The sequence below is a fragment of the Dasypus novemcinctus genome, chromosome 23 (genome assembly GCF_030445035.2).
Source record: "Dasypus novemcinctus isolate mDasNov1 chromosome 23, mDasNov1.1.hap2, whole genome shotgun sequence".
Lineage (NCBI taxonomy): Eukaryota > Metazoa > Chordata > Mammalia > Cingulata > Dasypodidae > Dasypus > Dasypus novemcinctus.
The window spans coordinates 3,383,375-3,409,281 of NC_080695.1; the positions used below are offsets into that span (position 1 = coordinate 3,383,375).

The 25,907-nt window shown below is 36.5% G+C and overlaps 1 protein-coding gene across 1 annotated transcript; it reads left to right on the forward strand.

Moving 5' to 3' along the window:
- Positions 1-17,934: 17,934 nt before the first annotated feature.
- Positions 17,935-20,108, forward strand: LOC105747191 (olfactory receptor 7E178-like). The gene is made up of 2 exons (XM_071211500.1): positions 17,935-17,939; positions 19,157-20,108. Exons 1-2 carry the CDS (start codon positions 17,935-17,937, stop codon positions 20,106-20,108), a joined length of 957 nt encoding a protein of 318 aa, XP_071067601.1.
- Positions 20,109-25,907: the final 5,799 nt, after the last annotated feature.

A 25,907-nucleotide genomic window follows, 5' to 3' on the forward strand; every position in this document is an offset into this window, starting at 1 on the left:
CATCCTTGTGTACTCTCAAGAAACTCCTCTCTTGCCCCCCATTTACTTTGGTTCCACACATTTAACGTCCATTTTCCCTTCCACCTTGGTGCCCACAGTGACAGCCAACCTCCATTTCCTGAGGAACCACTTCCAGAGATAGATGGAATAGTGTTCAGGGCCTAACTTGCTCAACTGCCCCAATGCCCTGGGAGCCACCCTTTCTCTCGAGGGATACAGTTCCCTCTATTTGGTGGCATTAGTCCTCCCCAGGATGTGGGTCCACTCCCACTCTCACTACTTGGGATTCTACCCCATGGTGTCACCCACTCTGGCAGAATGAGCATTTAGACATTCCCCAGGAGCCCGTCCTGCATCAGACCCTCCCCTCCGAGCATTCTAAACAGGTAACCCTCTTTATTATATTTTGATATGATTTTCTCAGCATTTTACTCTCCACCACCTCCTGACCCTCTCCTGTGTTTGTATGCTACCCCTCCCTCCCCCCACTTTTGGGCAACGCTACCCAACCGTCCCTCCCCAGCCACCCTCAAACCCGTAAAGCCCCAACCAAAGGCAACCCCTTGCCCCCATTTTATCTCTTCTTTGTGTTCATACTTACCACCATCTCGTCTTAAATTCCACCCCTGCAGACATCGGCTCATATCCTTCCTCCACCCTCCGATTTCCTGTAAGCCTATCGTTCAGTCTCTTGCTATCTAGGGCAGCTTGTTTATTTCATATCATTGAGGTCATGTAGTATTTGTCCTTCAATGTCTGGGTTGCTTCACTCAACATAAGGTTCTCAAGATTCATCCATGTTATCACATGTGTTTGTAGTGTGTTTGTTCTTACAGCCGAGTAGTATTCCATTGTGTGTATATACCACATTTTATTGATCCACTCATCTGTTGATGGGCATTTGGGTTGATTCCAACTTTTGGCAATAGTGAACAATGCTGCTATGAACATTGGTGTACATATATTGGTTTGTGTCCTTGTTTTCAGTTCTGCTGGGTATATACCCAGCAGTGGTATTGCTGGGTCATATGGCAAATCTATGGCTAGTTTTTTGAGAAACCGCCATACTGTAGGAGGTAACTCTTAGGCACACTGCTGCTCTAGGCCTTGTTCTTATTTCGGGTGCACAGGTTCACAAGCATAGTCATTAGTATCAGGGGCTCATTGTTGGACCTTCATTGTTTTTTGGTCTTTTCCATTGCACTTGGGGGATTGTTGCTGTTCCTTTAGGGACTCTGATGGAGCTCCCCTGGCTAGGATCTCAGCACTCCCTCAGTTGTTGTTTTTAATTCTTTCCACTATGAAAATATCCAAACATTTTTATGTACCCTGGATATATACCCTGTAGAACTCCCTGCCAACCATGTGTCCCCTGTTAATAACATCCCACACTAGTATTCTTCTGCTGCCATTGTTGAACCTCTCTGTGATCCAAAACTTCCTGAAAAGTGAAGCCCAATATATTGCCAGGTTCCCTTAATAGTAAAATGGAATATAGCAATGAACTTAAAGGTTAGATATAGAATACATATTAATTTGGAAAAATTCTACAACTTATCTTTTTCTTTTCTTTTTTCTAATTATTAAGCTTATCTTCACAAGAGTCTTAGATCACAGTAATTCATATATACAATATACAGTACTCCCACATATCCAATGTAAAACCTTTTCCCTTCCACAGCAATAATCTTTTGACATATTCATACCATATTTACTAAAACTGATGTACAGATATTGAGACAATAGCTTTCAAACAAGGCAACATTTGTGTTTACATTGTGGTTGATATTTTAGACTATACAATTTTCTAAATTTTTAGTTATCTTATGTCTTACATTATGATTTACATTTTAGCCTATCAGCCCCTATATATTCTTGGTGTAATTTTACATGTCTTATATCCATCCTTGCATGCTCTTGTGAAACATTTCTATTGCCCACACAGTTACATTGGTTCCATCTATTCAATACCTCTTTCCCCCTCCCCTTAGGGCCAACAGTGACAGTCTATTTTCATTTCTTGAAGAGCCATGTTCACAGATACTTGCAACAGTGTTGAGGGCTTGACATGCTGAAATGCCCTAATGCCTTGGGAGCCACCATTTCTCTTGAGAGATACAGTTCCCTCTATTTTATGGCCTCAGGCCTCCCCAGGATGTGGGTCTAACTTCACTCTCATTATATGGGTCTCTACCCAATGATATAACTCACTCTGGCAAAATGAGCATTCACATATTCCCTAGGAGTCTGTCCTAAGTCAGATTATCCCCTTTAAGTATCTTGAACAGGTAACTTTCCTTATTATATTTTTGAAAAGTTTTCTCAGCATTATACTCTCAATGAACACCTGAAAATCTCCTATGTTCGTATGTTACCCCACCCTCCCCCCAATTTCTTGGGCAATATTACCCGTCCTCCCATCCCTAGCCTCCCTCAAGACCACAAAGCCCCACCCAAAGGCAACCCTATGCCCCTATTTTATCCCTTCCATGTACACATACTTACCTCCAGCTTATCAAATTTCACCCATACAGATGTCAGCTTATGTCCTTCTTCTACCCCCCAATTTCCTGTAAGCCTATCATGCAGTCTCTAGCTCTCTGAGGTAGTTTGGTTTACTTATTTCATATTGAGGTCATGTAGTATTTGTCCTTGAATGCCTGGGTTGCTTCACTCAACAAAAGGTTCTCAAGATTCATCCATGTTATCACGTCTTTTGTAGTGTATTTGTTCTTAAAGCCGAGTAGTATTCCATTGTATGTATACACCACATTTTATTTATCCATTCTTCTGTTGATGGCCATTTGGTTTGATTCCAACTTTTGGCAATAGTGAACAATGCTGCTATAAATACTGGTGTGCATATATCAGTTTGTGCCCTTGTTTTCAGTTCTGCTGGGTATATACACAGCAGTGGAATTGCTGGGTCATATGGCAAATCTATGGTTAGTTTTTTGAGAAACTGCCAAACTGTCCTCCATAATTGTTGGATCCTTCTGCATTCCCACAAGCAGTGGATGAGTGTTTCCATTCCTCCACATCCTCTCCAGCATTTGTAGTCTTCTGTTCTTTTCATAGCTGCCAATTGTATGGGAGTAAGATGGTATCTCATTGTAGTTTTGATTTGCATTTCCCTGATAGCTAGAGATTTGGGGCATTTTTTCATGTGCTTTTTAGCCATTTGTATTCCTTCTTTGGAGAAGTGTCTGTTTAAATCTTTTTCACATCTTTTAAATGGGTTGTTTATCTTTTTATTTTAAAGATATAAAAGTTCTTTATATATGCAAGTTATAAGTCTCCTATCCAATATATGGATACCAAATATTTTCTCCCATTGTGTAGGCTCCCTTTTCACTTTCTTGAGAAACTCCTTTAAGGTGCAGATGGCTTTAATTTTGAGGAAGTCCCATTTATCTATTTGTTCTTTTGCTGCTCGTGCTTTTGGTGTGAAGTTCATGAAGCCATGTCCTATTATAAGGTCTTGTATGTGTTTCCCTACACTGCTTTAAAAAGTCTTTATGGTCTCAGCTCTTATATTTAGGTCTTTGATCCATCTTGAGTTGATTTTTGTATAAGGTGAGAGATAGTAATCATCTTTCATTCCTTTACATATGGATATCCAGTACTCCAGGTACCATTTGTTGGATAGGCCATTCTCTCCCCATTGAGGGGGTTTGGTGACTTTTTAGAATATTATATGGCTATATATATGAGGATCTATATCAGAACTCTCAATTCGGTTCCATTGGTCTGTGTGTCTCTCTTTATGCCAATACCATGCTCTTTTCACTACTGTAACTTTGTAGTATGTTTTGAAGTCAGGTACTGTGATTCCTCCAATTTCATTTTTCTTTTTCAATAAGTCTTTGGCTATTCGGGGCCTCTTTCCTTTCCAAATAAATTTCATAGTTAATTTTTCTAGTGTCTTAAAGAATGCTGTGTTGATTTTTATTCAGATTGCATTGAATGTGTAGATCAGTTTTGGTAGGATAGACATCTTAATAATATTTAGTCTTCCTATCCATGGACAGGAAATATTCTTCCATTTATTTAAGTCTTCTTTGATTTTCTTGAACAGTCTTGTGCAGTTCTCTGTTTATAAGTTCTTTACTTCTTTAGTTAAATTGATTCCTAGGTATTTGATTTTTTTATTGACTATTGTAAATAGTATTTGTTTCTTGATTTCCTCCTGAGCTTGCTCATTATTGGTGTACAGAAATGCTACTGAATTTTGCACATTGATCTTATAACCTGCAACTTTACTAAACTCATTTATGAGTTCTAGAAGCTTTGTTGTAGACCTCAGAGTTTTCTCTGAGGATTATGAGATCTGCAGGATTATGTCATCTGCAAATAATGAAATTTTGACTTCTTCCTTTCCAATTTGAATGCCTTTTATATCTGCTTCTTGCTTCAGTGCTCGAGCAAGTACTTCTAAGACAATGTTAAAGAGAAGGGGAGACAGTGGGCATCCTTGTCTTGTTCCTGATCTTAGAGGGAAGAGTTTTAGGATTTCACCATTGTAAATGATGTTGGCTGTGGGTTTTTCATATATACTCTTTATCATGTTCAAAAAATTTCCTTGTATTCTGATCTTTCAGAGTGTTTTTATCAAGAAAGGGTGCTGTATTTTGTCAAATGCTTTTTCTGCATCTATAGATATAATCATGTGATTTTTTTCCTTCAATCTGTTTATATGGTGTATTACATTGATTGATTTTCTTATGTTGAACCATCCTTGCATCCCTGGAATGAATTCCACTTGGTCATAGTGTATACTTTGTTTAATGTGTTGTTGAATACGATTAACAATTATTTTCTTGAGTATTTTTGCATCTAGGTTCATTAGAGAAATTAGTCTGTAATTTTCCTTTCTTGTAGTGTCTTTTCCTTTGGTACTAGGGTAATGTTGGCATTATAGAAGGAGTTCGGCAATGTTCCTTCTGTTTCGATTTTTTGGAAGAGTTTTAGCAGGATTGGTGTTAGTTCTTTCTGGAATGTTTTGTAGAATTCTCCTGTGAAGCCGTCTGGCCCTGGGCACGTCTTAGTGGGAAGTTCTTAATGACTGTTTCTGTCTCTTTACTTGTGATTGGTTTGTTGAGATCATCAATTTCTTCTTTCATCAATATAGGCTGCTTATGTGTTTTCAGGAATTTGTCCATTTCCTCTGAACTGTCATTTTTATTGGAATATAATTTTTTAAAGTATCCTTTTATCATAATCTTTTTTTCTGTGGGGTAAGTGGTGATATCTCTTTTCTCATTTCTTATTTTGTGTATTTGCATCTTCCCTCTTTTTTTCTTTGTTAGTGTCAGTAAGGGTTTGTCAATTTTATTGATCTTCTCAAAGAACCAGCTCTTGGTCTTGGTTATATTTTCAAGTGCTTTCTTATTTTCTATTTCATTTAGTTCTGCTCTTATCTTTGTTCTTTCTTTCTTTCTTCTTCCTGTGGGGTTACTTTGTTGTGTTTTTACTAATTCCTCCAAATGTGCAGTTAGTTCTTCAATTTTTGCTCTTTCTTCTTTTTGATGTATGAATTTATGGCTATAAATTTCCCTCTCAGTACTGCTTTTGCTGCATCCCATAAGTTTTGGTGTGTTGTGTTATCATTATCATTAGTTTCAAGGTAGTTATTAATTTCTTTTGAGATTTCCTCTTTGACCCACTGTTTTTCTAAGAGTGTGCTGTTTAATTTCCATATCTTGGTGTGAAATCTGGGCCCGTGGTCCTTGCAAATTTCCAGCTTCACTCCACTGTGGTCAGAGATATTATTTTGTATGATTTCAATCTTTCTGAATTCATTGAGCCTTTCTTTGTGGCCTAGTATATGGTCTATCTTGGAGAATGATCCATGTGCACTTGAGAAAAATGTATATCCTGCTGTATTCGGGTGTAATGATCTGTATATGTCTATTAGATCCAGCTCCTCCAATATACTGTTCAAATATTTTGTTTCTTTAGTGATACTTTTTTGAGATTTTCTGTCAAAGTTGATAGTGGTGTATTAAAATATCCCACTGTAATTGTAGAGGCATCTGTTCTTTCACTTAGTTTTTCAGTGTTTGCCTCATGTATTTGAGGTGCCCTTGTTAGGAGCATAAATATTTATGATTTTTCGTTCTTCTTGAGAGATTGTCCCTTTCACTAATATGTAGTATCCTTCTTTGTCTCTCACAATTTTTTTCGCATTTAAAGTCTATTTTCTCTGATATTAATATAGCTACTCCTGCCTTTTTTGATTATTGCTTGCTTGTAAGATTGTTTTCCAGCCATTCACTTTCAATCTCCCTGAATCCCTGGGTCTAAGATGTGTTTCTTGTAGACAGCATACAGATGGGTCATATTTTGTTATCCAATGTCCCAGTCTGAATCTTTTGATAGGTGAGCTTAATCCATTGACATTCGGTGTTATTACTCTCAAGGAATTATTTGTTAGCCATATTTTGATTGGACTTGTTTTGGTTATGTTTTCTTTGTTTGTTTTTCTTCTCTTTTTGCCTTTTTTGTTGCTCTTACACTCTCCTCCAACTCTGCCTCTCCTGTTTTTTCCTTTCTTCCTGCAGAACTCCCTTTAGTATTTATTGAATGGGAGGTTTCTTGTTGGCATACTCTTTCAATTTCTGTTTATCTGTGAATATTTTGAACTCTCCATCATTTGTGAATGCTAGTTTAGCTGGGTAGAGTATTCTTGGTTGGAAAGTTTTTTCTTTTAGTACCTTGGCTAAATCATACCACTGCCTTCTTTTCTCCATGGTTTCAGATGAGAAATCAGCACTTAATCTTATGGAGCTTTCCTCGTATGTGATGGTTTTCTTTTCTCTTGCTGCTTTTAGAATTTTCTCTTTGTCTTGAGCGTTGGATAATTTGACAAGTATATGTCTTGTGGTGGGCCTGTTGGGGTTTATGATGTTTGGGGTGCGTTGTGCTTCCTAGACATGTACATCCATCTCTCTCAGTAGATTTGGAAAATTTTCAGTCATTATTTCCTGCAACATCACTTCTGTCCCCTTTCCCTTCTCTTCTCCTTCTGGGATGCCTATAATACATGTGTTTGTGCATTTTGCATTGTCATTCAGGTCCCTAAGTCCTAGCTGGATTTTTTCTATCTTTTTATCGATCAATTCTACTATCTGTTTGATTTCCGATGTACTGTCTTCCATGTCGCTAATTCTCTCCTTTGCCTCTTCTAATCTGCTGCTATTTGCTGAGAGTGTATTTTTGATTTCTTGACTATGGTGTTCATTCCCATCATATCTGTTATCTCTTTGTGTATGTCTACAATTTTTTCTCCAAGTGTTTTCTTCATATTGTTAATCTCTTCCTTTACTTCATTAAGTTGGTCTCTAATATATATTTTGAGATCTTTAATTACTTGTCCAATGTTCTGCTCCCCTTCCTGGTTTTTAGTTTGTTCATTGGATTTGGCCATGTTTTCTTGATTATTGGTTTGGTTTGTAGTTTTTTGTTGCTGTCTGGTCATCATTTTATCTTGATGGGTTTAATCAGTTCCTTAGCTTGTTTGTCTAGTCTTGTGGATTAATTAGTTTTGTTTTTGTGTAAGTGTTATGTCTTCTCTTTGTGGCTTTGTTCTTCTCATTCTATTTTCTTGTTGCTGGCTAAGTTCACTTTGAAGGAAAATATTAGGGCCAGGGAAAGGAAATTGTGTAAGAAAAGAAAATGTGTAAAGAAGTATTGGTAATAACTGTTAACAGCAACAATGTGAGACCTGAGAGAATGGATATTAGACTCGTGTAAGTTGTGTAGATTTATAGCAGTAAATAGAGTACCTATAATGAGATAGTCAACTGAATATGTGGATGAATATTGTATGAATTAAAAAGTCAGTGTTTTCATGAGAGAGGAAAAGAGAAAACAAAGACAATAATATCAAGAGTGGATAAAAGACAGGAAACAGAACAAAGGTATTAGGAGTTAAAAGTTAGAAGATTTGGGTACCAAAGAAAGGGAGGTCGAATGTAGGACAGACAGTAGATGATGGAGGATAGCAAGATGTGGGGGAAAGGGGATAGTGTAGGAGACCAAAATCAATTCACACAGAAATGAGGAAATGGAGGATGAGGAAACACAGCAAATGTGAGGTGCTCCCTGTAGAACCTATTTTATAAATAAAATTAAATAAGAAGAAAAAGATAGAAAAGTAAAGAAAGAGAAGAAAAAAGGGGGGTGGGCAAAGAAAAGGGAGGGAAACAAGCATGAGAAAGAAAAGAAGAAAGAGAGAAAAAAAGCCTAAATAAACAAAAAAGGACCTTGGGGGATACAATAGGAGAAAGGACCAGGACATAATGAAACATTAGCAACCAAGTCAATAAAAAAAAGAAAAAAGAGAAAAAGGAAAATAAAAAACACAAACTCTGAGGGCTAGGACAATCATGGGCCTCAGATTGACCTCAGGGCATGGTGGATTCAGGGATGGGAAGTCTGTGATATTGCAGACTCAAGAGGTGGTGAGTCTCTGGGGTGTGGGCCACCAGGGTTTAGGGGACACAGACCTGGGAACCACGCATCTGGTTAACAGGGAGCCTGGGAGCACCACAGCACAACACAGCCTTCAGGGATCCCCGTAGCTGGGCACCAACCCTAGGGGGAGGGGTCATGCCTGCAAACTCTGACTTCTGTGTCAGAAACCCAAAATTCCACCTCTCACAGAGTCTCTTCTGTCACTGTCTCACCAAATCGACTTCAGGACACCTCCCACCCTGCAAGCCCCCAAAACAGCCTGCTGGGGGTGCCGCTGTACTATGAACAATTCAAGGACCACTGCAGATGGGCCACCAGCACTAGGGGGAAGGACTCCACCCAGAAGCTCTGACCTCTGTGTCAGAAACTCAAATTTCCATGTCTCACAAGAATTTCCTCCACCACTGTCTCACCAAATCGGCTTCCAGACACCTCCTGCCCTGCAAGCCCCTGAAACAGCCTGCTCAGGGCTTGGGAACTCCCCAGCACAGCAAAGCCTCCAGGAATCGCCACTGCTGGGCCGCCAGCCCCAGGGGGAAGCATCCTGTGTGCAGCCCCGATCTCTGTGAAAGAGACCCAAAATTCTACCTTTTACAAGAATCGTCTCTGTCATCGTCCCACTAAATTGATGTTCAGACACCTCCTGCCCTGCAAACACCTGAAACAGCCCAGTCCAGCAAGATTCCAACTCTACTCAGTCACTTCTTTGCAGGAGAGATTATAAGGTGCACTCACTCAGACACCATCTTGCCCCATGATATTTTTAATACCCTAATTTATTATTTATTTTATTTAAGTTTTTCTAAATTATTATGCATTCTATTTATAATATTTAAACCTATCATTACTATTTCATTGACTTATTAATAAAATTTGGCAATATATTAAATTTTATTTCTGAAGAAATTTTGAATCACAGAGAGGTTCAAGTATGGCAGGGGAGGAGCACTGATGTGAGGTATAATTGATGGGGGATCCATGGCTGGGAGGGAGTTCTCCAGGGCATGCATATAGGGTATATAGATATGTTCATATGTTCATGGTGTATTGACATAGGGGGTAGAGTTTCACACAATAACTGAGGGAGTTCTTAGTACCCATTCTGGGAAACTCTGTCACCTTCCCCAATGTTACCAATCCTCCAAGTACCTGGGCAAAATCAGTGAAGAAGTAATGTCCATGGACAGGCCCTTGATACTGATGACTATACTTATGAGCCTGTGTGCGTGAAATTCCAACTAGGCCTAGATCTGCAGGTTGCCTAAGAATTACCTCCTGTGAGCCTCCATGTTGCTCAAATGTGGCCACTCTTTGAGCCAAACGCAGCATATAAATGCATTACCTTCCCCCAGTATGGAACAGGATTTCTGGGGATGAGCCTGCCTGGCACCAAGGCATTACTACCAAGTTATGGCTGGTGATGCAACTAGAAAAAGACCTTGAATAAAAGGGGGAAAGGGTAAAGACAGATAAGTTCATAGGACTAAGAGACTTCAGTATGAGTCAGGAAGTCATGAGAGGGATCATGCTTATGAACATTTCACTGGGATCTCAGACAGTCAAAGTAGATACAACTCCAGGTAGTGGTGCTCTTGAGGGCTACAGAGACACCAGGTTCTACAGTCATGACAGATGGCTCTGGAGTTCAGTTCCCTATGAGCAGTCCCTACTTCAGAATTTGTTCTCCTGAGTGTGTTGGGGTTAGTCTCAGAGGTGAACTCTATGGATTCTTCTTTTGTCACTTTTACTGAATCTGTGGTTGATACTGGGGTTGGTGTATGCTCAGGAGACTTGAATCTCTGGACTGTCTACATGCTAGCTGGGCCCTGAGCCTCAGCAGAGTTGCAACACCAACTCTCCAGTTTGTTAGACTTACCCAAGTCAGCTAACAGGGAGGTGAGGTAGGTCAACCACCACACCAGGGAAAAGAGAGTGCCTAGAACTCCAAGCAGGAGAATTGCATCCATCAACCATGTGGGATCTAAGCCGCTTCTTGATATAAAGGCGGAGGGGACATCACCGACCCAGGGTCCACAGTATGGAGGAATAAAATATGGATTAGAGTGAACTTAATGGTATTCTATTATAGAACTATTGTGACTAGTAAGGGAAGAAACTGTGGCATTGATGTGGAGAAAGTGGCCGTGGTAGTTGCTGAGGGAAGGGAGAGGACATTTTCAGGACTTGGAGCTGTCCTAAATGATATTGCAGGGACAGATGCTGGCATTATATGTCCTGCCATAACCCACTGAATGTACTGGAGGAAAGCGTAAATTATAATGTAAACTCTAATCCATGCAGTGCAGCAGTTCTCTAAAATGTATTCACTAAATGCAAGGAATGTTCCCCAATCAACAAAAAAAAGAAAAAAAAAAGAAGTTGTGAACTAACAACAACAACAAAAAAAGTGAAAGACTGGAAAAAGATATTACATGCATGCAGTAACAGAAGTCAGAATAGCTATACTTTTATCAGATGAAATAGGCTTCAAAAGACACTAGTAATGTGCAGTTTGAGGAAGAAGTGAGGGAAAAAAGCCTCCTTTTACAATAAAGAATCAAATAATTAGGAATAAACTTAACCAACAACAGAAAGCACTTGTAATCAGAAAACTACAGTGCATTGTTAGACATCATAAAAAGTCCTAAATAATTGGAAGAATATTCCATTCTCACTGATTGGAAGTCTAAATATCATTAAGATGTTAATTGAAACCAAATTGATATGCACATTCAAGCAATTTTGATAAAATTCCACAAGCACTTTTAAAATAAATGGAAAACACAATCATCAAAATTATTTGAAAGTGTAAAGGGTCCTGAATAACCAGAAACATCTTCAAAAGAAAAAAAACAAGTTGGAGGATTCTCACCTCCAGTCTTTAATTACTATTACCTAGCTACAGTGGTTAAAAACAGCATGATACTGGCAAATAGGCAGAGACATATACCAATGAAACTGAAGTGATGGTTCAGAAACAGACTCTCACATCCATAGTCAAGTGGTTTTTGACAAACCTGTCAAACCCACCCAGCTTAGGTAGAACAGTTCATTCAACACACGGTGCTGGAGAACTGAATATCCATAGCCAAAAGAATGAAAGAGGACCCTTATCTACCACCATATACAAAAATTAATACAAAATGGATCAAAAACCTAAATATAAAAGCAAGAACTATAAAGCTTCTAGAGGAAAATGTAGGAAAACATCTTCAAGACCAGGTAGTAAATTCTTAAAAGAGAAAAGAGGAGGACTGAGATGGACTACTGATGATTAATGTATGTAGAAGGTTTAATTCACTTCACTGTAAAAAATGTGGTAGTGCATACAGTTGATGGTAACACATTATAGCAAGTAACCACTGGTTTATAAATGAAAATGTGGCTGAAAAGTAGTCTTGGGGTGTAAATGTCAATTGAAAGAAAGGTAGAGAATATTCTAGGGTCTGAATAACACAGTAAACCCAGAGGTGGATGAGAATTGTGGTTGATGATACAGATGCAAGTGTCCTTTGTGAGCTGGAGCAGATTTACATCACTATTTCAGGATGGTGAGAATATGGAGACTCCTGGGAAAAATACAACTGGAAGGCCTCATGGACTTTGGTTAACAGTAATATGATATTCATGCATCTATTCCAAAGATGTACTGTGTTGCTAATGGGAAAGTATGGAAAAAGTAGGCCAAATAAACACTATGGACCTGGTGATGTTCTGGTGATAATCATAATCTGTAAACATGTTCCACCACGGTGTGGTGTTTTGATAGAAGTATGTTGTATGGGAATTCTGCACATGTGCATGATTGTTTTGTAAGTTTATACTGCATCATAAATATATATTTAACAAATAATAATAGAGTAGGTTGGGAGAAAATACACCAAATGTATGATAATGACTATACTTAGTAGTAAGACTTCGATGACATTCTTTCATTATTTGTAGCAAATATCTCACGACAATGCAAGGTGTTGGTGTAGGATGATGTATGGGATCTCAGTATGATCCTGGGCATGGTTGCTTTGTGAGTTCAAAATTTTACTATACACTTATTTTTATGTATGTTCATGTATAAATTATATCATCATCATAATAATATGGTGGGTTGCAGGAAAAATACACCAAATATAAGATATTTTTGTGTAGTAGTAATATTTTGAGATTGCTCTTTTACCATTAAACAAGTTTCAAGGCAATGCAAGCTATTGGTGGGAGGGTGAGGTATAAGAACCCTTTATGATATTATGTATGTTTGTTTTGTAAGTTCACAATTTTTACTATACACTTTTTATTTATGTATATTTATGTATGAGTGATATACTTCAAAAATTTTTTTAAAAAGTACAATAAAATGGGCCAATGGAAAACCAAAGGGGAAATTAGGAAATATCTTAAGGGGAAAGAAAATGAAAACACAAGTTACCAAAACTTATGGGATGCAGCAAAGACAGAGAACAGAGGGAAATTTATCACTGTAAATACTTATATTATAAATGTGGAGGGAGCTCAAATCAATAACAGTTCCTCATATCTGGAGGAAATAGATATGAAACTGTACATTTTATGCTTTTTGTAAGACTATGAAAATAAAAATGAAAAACATGTATTGTGCAACAAACAAGGCAGATGAGGAAAAATACTGAATGCCTTCAATTTATCAAATATCTATAAATGGAAATTTCATATAGACAGGCAATTGAATAGAGATTATCAGATGCTGTGAAGAACAGAGAAGTGGGAGCCTTGTTTATTCAATATAAAATGTTTAAAATTTTTGAAACTTTACAGTAAAGTTAATTTAAAAATATTCATTGCATCCATCACCCATGTGGAATCTAAGCCCCCTCTTGATATAGGGGTGGAGTGGACATAACCATCCCAGGGTCTACAGGATGTAGGAATAGAGTATGGATTAGAGTGCACTTATTGATATTCTACTATGAAACTATTGTGATTAATAATGGAAGAAATTGTATCATTGATGTGGAGAAAGTGGCCATGGTAGCTGCTGAGGGTAGGGAGAGGGAAGAAGAGATATGATGTGGGGGCATTTTCAGGACTTGGAGTTGTTCTGGGTGGTACTACAGGGACAGATGCTTGACATTGTATGTCCTGCCATGGCCCGCTGGGTGGACTGGGAGAGAGAGTAAACTACAGTGTAAACCATTATCCATGTGGCACAGCAGTGCTCCAAAATGTATTCACCAAATGTAATGAATGTCCCATGATGATGAAAGAGGTTGTTGATGTGAGAGGAGTGGGGTGAGGAAGGTGGGGGTATATGGGGCCCCCATATTTTTGTAATGTAACATTTAAAAAAATAAAGAGAAAAATAAATTTTAAAAAATATGCATTGATTCTTCATATTGGAAAAGTGAGTATGGATTTTATGGTAAGTTTCCTGCAATTTGGAATTGAGAATTGAGAATTATACCAGAACTTCCATATAATTGATGAAAAAAATTCACTTTTCCACTCATCCTGGTGTATTCATTTTAACAAGTCCCTGGAGATTGGAATGACATGGAGCAATTTGTCTAATTATTATCTGTGAGAAATGAGTTTCTCCAACATTAAATATCCAACTTTGGGATAATACTTCAGATTTTGAGTCTTAGTTGTCTTATAATGAGGTCATGATTGACAATGTCTAGTCCTGAGTACAGAATCTCAACCTTTATCATTCACCTGGACGAGTAATTGCAGTGAACTACAGTTCTTTGCTATGCCCCAGCAGAAACACATCTCAGCTCAGTGAGTACAATAGGAGATATTGGACATAGGAGGGTATGAGGGAGGCTTATCATTAAAACAAAGAAGTGATAGTCAAATGGGTGGGCTCTGAAATGCAAAGTTTCAGTTCAGAAGCTTATGGAGTTTAGGTTTTGGTTCTACTTGGAGTTCCATAACTGTCATTCATCGCCTTTCTCTTCTCCACTAGCAGTTCCAGCATCCATAGAGACATCATCTACCAGAAAAGGAAATGGGTCATTCTAAACTATTCCCTAAGCACTCCAAAATTATTGTGAAGGTATCATTATGATAATGATGAGTAGGGTGATGACAGTAATCACAATATCATGAATGGTGTTAAAGTTTTCCTAGTGTGTGGGTCTGAGCTCAGTTTTCTAAACATGCTTTTTTTAATTGGTCACAGTATATCTGTGGTTTTCAGGTGTTTTTTTTTTAATTTTTAAATTTTTATTTGTCTTTTTTAAAAAGATACATAGATCACATTAAAAAATATAAGAGGTTCCCATATACCCCCCACTCCACCCCACCCCACTCTTCCCACATCAACAACCTCTTTCATCATTGTGGCATATTCACTGCATTTGGTGAATACATTTTGGAACACTGCTACATTACATGGATTACAGTTTACATTGTAGTTTACAATCTCCCCCAGTCCATTCTGTGAGTTGATACCTACATGGGCAGAATCTATGATAAAGTAGAGGTAAGTATTTGTACAGGGAAGAGATAAGAAGGGGGCATAGTTGTACTATTGGGTGAGGTTTTGCAGGCTTGAGGTAGGTTAGGGTTGGGAGGATGCTTTTTAATTTCATCTGCTTAATTGCCCTCAAGATGCCCATGCAAATATTAATCCTATTTTACAAATAAAAAACGAGCACATTGCTGTTTTTTTAATTTTTAAAATCTTTACCAGGTTCTAGTGTAAAAATGGTGAAACCAGGTTTAAATCTGAGTAGTGAAACTCCAGATACAGAATACTTGGACAGTGTTCTCCAATGACGATCCAAACTGCAATTTCACTTTTGCTGTCTCTCCAGAGTAGTTGAAGGGAAATGACTAAGTCACATTCATTTGATTATCCAGATTCTATACAGTGGTTGGCATATTAAGGAACCAAATAAATAATAATCCCTGTTAAATAGTGATTGTACTTCAAATCAAAGGGACAATGTATATTTGTTATAGCTTTTGCACAATGGTTTTCTTTTTACCTGTGTTTTATTTCCAGGGAGATGAACAGAACCAGAGACAAGGAGAAAAAGGGGCTTGAATATTCTGTGTCATTACCTTACATGGAACCTATTATATATAATTTAATAAGATCTCCAATATTACATTATCAAAAAATTGGATCATAGTGTAATGAAAACTAAAACAGAGTAAATAGAAAAAGACAAGGGAAATTGTATCTTACTGTGTGGGCTAGGACATTTTAAGATTTCAAGTCATTCCATGCTTTAATTTCTTGACATAAGTTTTACTTCAAATTCTCTGCCATATAATTGTGGAAAATAAGATAATTAAGTCCTTCTTGGAAGTGTATTTCATCCATAAACCTGATTCTCTACTTGTCATGAAAATGCAATATTAAAAAAATGACTAGGTATACTAAGGGTCAGATATCCAGGACCTTCACAGATATGAGATTCAGATCTTAGGATTCTTGGTGGGGATACAATTCATCTTTGAATTAGCCAAATGAACTACCTTTAAAAAGTGCTTTTTGTATAATAAATGCAGGGAATTTGGGGGCTTTCAAGGAAAAGTAATTTAATTTACAGTGCAGTTTTGAGTCTGAGAAATAGAAATATTCCCAACGCAAGATGTAAATTTCATATGGAACAGTCATAAAATGATTATTGGAACATCATGCTTTTTTCTTATTTGATAGTTAACTATAAGAGTAAGTGGTTAATTATGATTGATTTTCTACTGCAAAACAAACATCAGACATTAATAGAAAAATTGAATATGACTAGAGTATTGCAATTGATCTTTTATGTACATGTTATAGAAATTCTCACTTGTGCAAACTGAGAAGCACAAGAATGTTCAAAGTATCATTTTAATAATAACTTACCAAATAAGATGATGTTCATCCACCAGGTAACAATATGCATCAGTTAAACTAGATTTTAGCTAGATGTCTGTACCTTACAGAAAGACATAAATTACAACGTGTATTAAACAAGAAAGTATTGAATGTGATGTGTATAGTAAATTACTATTTAGGAAAGTTTAAAAATTCTTGATGAATATTTAAATCAACACTAATACTATGGAAACATTTTTCAGATAGTCATACCAAAAACATACAGGAAAATGGTTGCCTTAGACAGAAGTGTATGGAAAAGGAATTATGCAGGGATAGCAGGAAAAATCAAATGTTTTTGGCAGTAGTCTAAATCTCTATAATTTATGCATTCTCAAGCAATTACGTTTAAGTGTTTGGATTTTTAATGTCCAGCTTGGGTATTAATGATACTAGCTTGAAAAGATAGAGGAGCATTTACTAAGTTCTTGGCATTTCTCTAAGGCAATGGCTCTTAACTAAAGAGGAACTTCAGATCACCAAGGGCCTCATATATGGAGATTCTAATTTACTTGGTTCTAGATTATGGCCTGGTGAACAATGTATTTTAACAAAAATGGGTGATTAAAAAGTTTGACCAAGATAGACAACAACTGACCTAGTACTCTTTCTATATTATTTAATTTCTTCCAAGAATCCTTTAAGGTAAGTTAAATTGTAAATTATTATCTATAAAAAATATCGTTTGATTAAACACACTAGCCTTAGTATGAAATCAAACTTTGTGGCCTTAGGTTGTTCTGATTATTCTGAAGCAGCCAGATGAACTGTCATACAAAATTTCATCCAAAATTCAAAGCTGCTGATGTGCACACACACACACAAACACACACATACCGAGAGTATCTGTAAAGGTTACTACCTGCATAAGAAAACATTACTGTTTGTGTAGAGTAGGCTAGGCCTCCAAAGCTGTTCTGATATGGCTTGAGAGAGCAAGATAAATAACTGGATTCGTTGTTTTGCTGTGTTTAGTGGATAAGCGAGGAAGTCCTCATGCTAGAATTTTGTCTTGCATAGATTAAGTCTCTGACTGGTGCCAAAGGCTCTCCTTAGATAAGGGTTTCTTGTCATGTTGCTATATGGGATAATAAGTAAGACTGACTGTAAGACTTAAATGCTCTCAGGATTCAAAAATTTTTTGAATGGAATCAGGATTTTGATGATGAATGAGGATTGTGGTTAATAGTATAGGAATATTCTTCATTTACAAAGTGTTATATATACAGTGATATGTAGGAACTTTACAATGAATGTAATTATGGACTATGGTAATCTGTAATAATGGTAATATTTTTGCAGCAATGACAAACAAGTTATTATATTAGTTTTCAAGTACAATAGAGGGGTATATGTGTATATTGGATTTTTCCTTTTTGAGTAATGAAAACATTCTAAAGTTGACTGAGGTGATGATGGCCCAACTCTGTTATATGTATAAGAGGCACTGAGTTTACAGTTTGAATGGATAGTTCAAGACATAGGACTATATAACACAATGAATCCCATGGTGGAATATTGGAAACTGATGCACAGTGGTCTCTCAAGGAGAGATGAGCTGTCTCCATGCTAGTGCTGTCTCCATGGCTACATTTGCAACCTAAGGAATGCGGTAATTAAGAGTTCCCAGCAAATGGGATGAAGCTGTTAAAGGCTGAAAGAAAAGATGAGCACATACCTTTTGTAGTGAATAGAACACTTAGACTTTGTACCTTGAGATAAGATTTTTTAAAATTCCTTAGACTATGGGTAATGCTGCTTGATGTCACATACGTGGTCCTGCTTATTGGCACACAGGCTACATATTCCTGCTTCTTGTCATGTACACTGGGGTATATAGAGACCCCTTGTAAACAATGAAGTTGTCTGAGGAGTTATTACTCACAGACCCTCTGATCCCAGCTCTCTTGCTCATTCTTGCTCTTTGTTTCCTTCCCCCTTTTCTCTTTCTTTCATTCCCAATACCCTTCGGGTCCAAATCTCCAACAGTGGAAGATGGATTGTGATTAATAGAACAAATAATGACCATATTCTCTCATGAGCTATAATAAATGTATAACACTAATACAGGGTTTCATTAGCCAGGTGGGTTATGGGAAAATATATCAAATTTACAATATAGGCTATAGTTACTAGTCATGTTTTGATGATTCTCTGTCCTGTTTTGTAGCAATTCCTTAACAGCAATTCAATGTGTTGTTGGCAGGGTAATGTATAAGAGTCCAGTATTAATGATATGTGTGCATGCTTTGTAAGTTCACAACTCATACTATACACTTATTGTTTATGGATCTTCATGTATAAATGATAAACTTCAATATTTTTTAAAAAAATGGAATCAGAATCAGTATTATAATACATAAGATATATTCTATTACAAAGTGAGTTAACTAGTCCAAATCAGGAAATTTTATTCCAATGTACTTTGAAAACATAAAGTACATTTTAGTGCTTCCTAGTATCCTTGAATTAGAACATTTTTTTAGTAGAAAAATATTTCTTGTTCTTCATCTTTCTTCAGTGAATGAATTAAATATTTATCTGCATTCATGGATTATTTTCATCTTTAAATATACTTGCTCCTCTAAATTCATTATTCCAGTGTCTTTCTAATGGGTGTATAGAGAAAGATTTGAAGAGAAAATAATCCAATGAATAAGGGTTCTAAGAAGAATGGGTTTTCAAAAGTAGATGATTGCTGAAACTACCATGGTGTATGTTTTCCAAGTTTGAATATTTTATATATGAATTACTTGAATCTAAAATAAAGACATAATGATGGGGGGTGTACATACTAATTCCTTTGACAATCTCTTTTCTTTTCTAAAGGTGTGTCTACTTTTTTGAATCACAGAATGTAACCAGTATCTCAGAATTCCATCTTCTGGGGATCACAGCTTCCCCAGAACTACAACCCATCCTATTTGGGCTGTTTTTGTCTATGTACCTGGCCACCATTCTGGGGAACCTACTCATCATGCTCACTGTCAGCTTTGACTCACACCTCCACACACCCATGTACTTCTTCCTCCTCAACCTGTCTTTGGCTGACATTGGTTTCACCTCCACCACAGTCCCAAAGATGATTATGGACATCCACACTCACAGAGGAGTCATCTCCTATACAGGTTGCCTGATACAGCTGTCCTTTTTTTATCTTTTTGGGTGCTCAGACAGTTTGATTCTGGCTGTAATGTCCTATGACAGGTTTGTAGCAATCTGTCATCCCCTCCACTACCAAGTTATCATGAAATCCCAGCTGTGTGGCCTGCTGGTTCTGCTGTCTTTTATCATCAGCTTTGTGGATTCCCAGCTGCACTGCTTAATGGTGTCCCAACTTACTTTCTGCTCAGATGTGGAAATCCCTCATTTCTTTTGCGATCCTCCTCAACTACTTAAACTTGCTTGTTGTGACACCTTCACCAATAACATACTAATGTATTTTCATAGTGCCATCATTGGTGGGGTTCCAGTCTCACTGATCTTTTTCTCTTATACTAGAATTGTTTCCTCCATTATGAGAGTCCCGTCTACTGGTGGGAAGTATAAAGCCTTTTCCACCTGTGGCTCTCACCTGTCAGTGGTTTGCTTATTTTATGGGACAGGCATGGGAGTGTACATGAGTTCCTCTTACTCACATTCACCCAGGAAGAGCGCAGTGGCCTCAGTAATGTATCTGCTGGTCACCCCCATGTTGAACCCCTTCATCTACAGCCTGAGGAATAGGGACATTAAGAAGGCCCTATGGAAGATCTTCAGGAGACCACCTTTATCTCGATAACTCTATTATCTTTTGAGGTAGGTGAATAAGAAAACACATAAAAATAAAACATATGCAAATTAACACAAGCCTTCATGTTCACATAATTTTGCAGATATCATTTTATTTCCTCTTCACATATCTTATCTCAATATTCACTCTTTTGTACCCCTTTTAGGATTGCAATAGCATAGTTCTGGAATAAGGCATTTATTTAAGTTCCAAGTCCTATGTTTCTTCATTTTTAATAATACTTATTTTAACTAACATCACTTTAGGATTAAATAAATCATGCATGCACATGATAAAAATACCATAAACATAGGTATCATTATGATCACCTTCTCTAAAATTCATTCCATTCTAATAAATAACTTGCATTTATAGCATGCATTAGCTGGTATGCCTGACAACCCATTATAATTTAATCTTTACATAATTAGGTTATGAACAACATAAAAGCAGGGAATGTATATCATTTATTTCTATACTTAAGATCTATAACCATGAATCCAAAGACATGTCCCATAACTATTCCCATATTGTTGAATTAATTATCCATTAAATTACAAGAAAATGTGAACATATTTTGCTATCTTTATATACAATAATTTTCTTCCTCTCTGGACCACTGGATCTTCTGTGCAGAAACAAAACTTTCTGAGTGTATAAATATACATTATACATTATATACAAATGTATATAAATATACATTTTATTATTAGAATCATTCACATGGATGCATTGTTTGCCTTCTAAAAGAATGTTGTAAAATAATAGATATAGTATAATGAGAATGTTTTTGATATTTCTAGGAATAACACAAGGAAAATTTGTGAATAGGAATTGCTCAATCGGACATTTAAATAGATAATGAAAAAGAGCAACAGTCTTTCTGTTCCTCAAAGGATATGCATCATGTTAGCAGGGACTGGGAAAACCATGAAGGAAATCTCTCTTTTTAATGTATGTGGTGTAATGAATTTTGAACCCCTCTTTTGACTTGTTTGTGGTCTTGGTCCACATTCTGGTAGTTGTAAACCTATTGTAAATAAGATTTATCAAAGATCTTACTCCAGTTAAGGCATGGTCCAGCTGAATTTAGGTGGGCTTCAATCCAGATTATTGAAGTACTTTATTAGAAGAGTGAACTTTAAAATGGAGGTAAAATCACAGAAAGCAGCCAGAAGACAGAAGTTGAATGAACCCAGAGGAGAAAGAGATGTTACCATTTGCATTGCCATGTGATGGAAAATCAAGACAATCCAAAGATTTCCTTTCAGCAAGAAAACCCAGAAGGAAACAAGCCTTCTCTGAAACAAAGAGAAAAAAATTCTCATCGTAAAGCCAACCCATTGTATATCATTTGTTTTAGCAGCTAGGAAACTAAATCCCTGTAAAAACCCAACTATCTTTGTTTTTCATATACCATTCACAGGAACCCAGAATCTGATGCACTGTACTAACAATAGCACCCACATTTTAAATCTCTCAGTGCATAGCACAACCCCCTTTAGTTCACCTTTACACCCTTGCCATTAGGCCTTTTGTTCACCACAAAAATAATCCCACACTTTATCTACAATACATAAATGACATCCTTTTCTCCATATCAATTTAGTTGGGGATGTGCATGTGTATATATGTATACACATATATATCTTCTAATCAATAATTGAAAAATCAACCTCAGGGTTCCTTACTAACAATATCTATTACCAAATACTAAAAACAATATGAGTGAAAAACACAATTATAGTTAACAAAAATAATGTAAAATAATGTCATATATTTTTGGCAATGTCAAAGATGTATTGTGTTAATAATAGGGGGATAAGGGGAAAATATGCCAAATGCATGCTATAAACAATAGTTAGTGGTAATATTCTGATGAGATCATCTCATAATCTGTAGTAAACATTTCACAATCGTGTGGTGTGTTGGTGTAAGATTGTATGGGAATTCTACATGTGTGTGATTGTTTTGTAAGCTCATAGTTTCTTTAATAAAATATATATTTTAAAATATGTTACAGGTAAGAAAAACACAATTTATTAAAGACTTCAATATCTATGAACGTGAATTTCTAAAGAAAATACATTCTAATAAAAATAATTTTTTTTAGTTAAGCAGAAATCAGAGTCTACAGGGATATATTTTTAAATTTCAGTCATGGAATGGTTGAAGTTTTTCTTGTTGTTTATGGAGTGAATATGCTCATTGAGAATTCACCAGGATGGTTCTTCTGTCTTCATGGTGAAAGAATCATTTTGAGGTCTGCTGGAGCACAAATGCAGAGGGAGTACTGCATGTTCCAGTTGCTTATAAGGGAATTTTTGCTCTGTGAATGACAGCAATATGTGTTGGTGATTATGCAGGAAAGCAGAGGTCCATGTCCAGAAATTGTTGCATTATAGATACTAATGTTCTGATAGCTGGTGAGGTCTGTGTGGTGGGCAACATCTAAGATTCTCCTAATATCCCTTGTCTCACTGTATTAAAGCCCTTATATTAAAAAATATGAGATTCCCTTATACCACACCCCACACCCCACCCCCACGCCTACAACATCAACAGCCTCTTTCATCACTGTGGCACTTTCATCACATTTGGTGAATACATGTTGGAGCACTGCTGCATCACATGGATAATAGTTTACATTGTAGTTTACATTCTCCCCCACTGTATTCAGTGGGTTATGGCAGGTTATATAATGTCCTGCATTTTTCTCTGTGGTATAATTCAGGGCAACTCCAAGTCCCGAAAATGCCCCCACATTACACCTCTTCTTCCCTTTCTCTGCCCTCATTAATTCCTGTGGCCACAGTCTCCACATCAATGATACAATTTCTTCTATTGCTAGAGTCACAATCGTTCTCTATTAGAATACCAATAAGTCCACTCTAATTAATATTTTATTCCTGCATCCTTTAGACATTGGGATGGTGATGTCCTCTCCACCTCTAAATCGAGAGGAGGCTTAGATCTCATATGGCAGATGGATGTGATTCTTCTGTTTGCAGTTATAGACAATCTTGATAAAGTGATAATCATGGCTGATATCTTCTTTATACCTTTTGATAGTCCTGCAATATTTAAGTAAAAGCTCAAAGTCATCAATTTTATATTCAAGCTTATATTGTTTTCTAAAACATGCACACACATATATCAATGGGAAAGAAAAAATTTAATGATCTGAAATTTAAATTAGGCACAGAAATTACCTGTCATAATGCATAAAAACCCCAAATGACATCAATGTTATACAGAAAGGAAAATATGTTTTTCTGCTTAGAGAAATGAATTTTAAATAAGGAAATCTAAAAACGATATGATTGTTGGTATTGAAGTCTTTATTCTTCCTAAATTACTTGAAAATTTTACTGCATTTGCAGGTATCAAAGTCATAGGCTGAATCTTTAAATTAGAATTTGATTTTATATTAATATCTCTTCTACTTGAAGGCAGGTATGAGTAGTACAATCGAGCTTCTTCCTGAGAAAAGAGCAGGTTCAGCTCTATCAAGGTCTTTCACATCTTCTCCTCCTGTTCCATTAATATTAACAAATTCTTACAGATGGATGACATAGACTATTTTGGCTAATTATGATCTTTGGGAATTTAGCTCTTGTGCTATTCAATAATAAATAATTAACCTTTGTATTACAGCACTAGAAATTGCTGGTCATGGGTAAATGGACTCTGTGGGTATTCTCTCCTCCCAGACTTGTCATTTGTCTTAGAAGGTCCATGCTTGAGTCTGTATTCCTGCCTGTCCTGAGGTCAGAGCCTCAGCCTTTTGGCATCACAACACTCCTCAGGCATGTCTCAGAAGGAACAAGATACAGCATAATGAGCATCATGGGAGACCTTTGACATAGGGGGACTGCTGGAAATATTTTTTTCTCATAATGAATACATGTGTGACCATTGAGATTATCATTTTGGAGGGCTTTCAAATACAATGCCTTGCTCTGAGGCCTATGGAATTATATTCTTGGTTCTAGTGAGGATATCTGAAATCTCTTCCAGAATTTTGCTTTACTCCATCACTGGCCTTAACTACTATGGGCACTAAGTGGATCTCTCTAAACTGGTCCATATACACTCAAAAATTATTATGAAGGTGGTGAAGAAGAGGAGGAAATGACAGTAAATATGATATCATGAACCACATTGAGGACTTCTAGTGTTTGGCTTCAAGCTAACTCATCTATATAAGTTGTATTATTTCATCTGCATAAGCACCCCCAAGTAAAAAGAATGCACATTGATATTATTATACATACGAAGAAAGAGCATAGCCTTTTAATCTATGTTTACCACATCAACTTTGATACATATTAATAAAGTATAAACCCAAAGTGTTCAATCAGTGATATACAGCACAATTACATAGTTATGCATTCATCTTGTCAATCATATTTAAAGCATTTTCATTATTCTAATAGTAGAAATAGAAACAAAAGCAAACCAAACTCATAACTCTTGACCTCTCTGTGCTACCCTGACATAACATCTTCTTTCTGTTTCTTTCTCTTTCATATATTTGTATTTATATTTTGTAAAAATAGTATATATACGATACCACCCATATTTATATTTTATGGGATTTCACTGTTATACAGTCTCATGTTATATTTTATAGCTTGCCTTCTAGTAATATACATGACCTTAGACTTACCCTTTCAACCACTGTCATACCTAGATAATAGCTCTGCTAGTTACAAACAGTATTATGTGCTTTCATTATTTTTATTCATTTCCAAAGGCTTAGAAACAACCTTTTAACTAATGCTGCTCAGAATACCTTCAGATTTCCATTCTCTACCTTCCTATTTTCTGATGACCTATATTTTAATTAACTCCCTGAGATTACACAATATATTTATTTCATAATAACACAATTATACAGTCTTTGACCTTTTGTATCTGGCTTGCTTCACTCAACATAATGTCCACCAGATTCATTCATGTCATATACTTCATTATTTCATTTCTTCTTACAGCTGTACAATATTCCATTGTAAGTATACACCACAATTTCTTTATTCATTAATCAGTTGATGGATACCTGGATTGTTTCCAACTTTTGGCAATGTGAATAATGCTGCTATAAACATCAGTGTGCAGATGACTGTTCATCTCGCTGTTCTCTGTTCTTCTTGGTATATACCTAGTAATGATATTGCCAGGTCACATAAAAAGTCTATATTCTACTACCTTAGGGATTTAGGAATTGCAAAACACTCCTCTATAGTGGCTGTATGATTCTACATTCCCACCAACAGTGAATAAGCACTCCTATCTTTCCATATTCTCTCCAGTATTTACAGCTTTCTGACTTTTTTAATAGTGGCCAATCTAATTGGTATGAAATGGTATCTCATATTTTTTAATTTGCATTTCCTTAACCACTAGCGATGTTAAACATTTTTTTCACGTGTTTCTTCACCATTTGTATTTCCTCTTTGGACAATTGTCTTTTTTTAGACTTTTGTTCATTTTCCATTTTTTAAATCAGGTAGTTTGTCTTTTTTGTTGTTGTTTTTTTTTATGTTTCTTTTCCTATATCATGGATATTAAAACATTAACAGATATGTGAATGTGAAATATTTCTCCCATTGGGAGTTGCTCTTATGCACATCTGAGCATAGTCCCAGAGACAGAAAAGTAGATACAACCTCAGGTATTGGTTCTTCTGAGGGCTACAGAGACCCATAGGTTCTATGGTCATAGCAGATGGAGTTCAGTGCCATCTCAGTTGGCCCTACTTTGGAGTTTGTGCTTCTGTGTGATGGAGCTGGACTTAGATGTGAT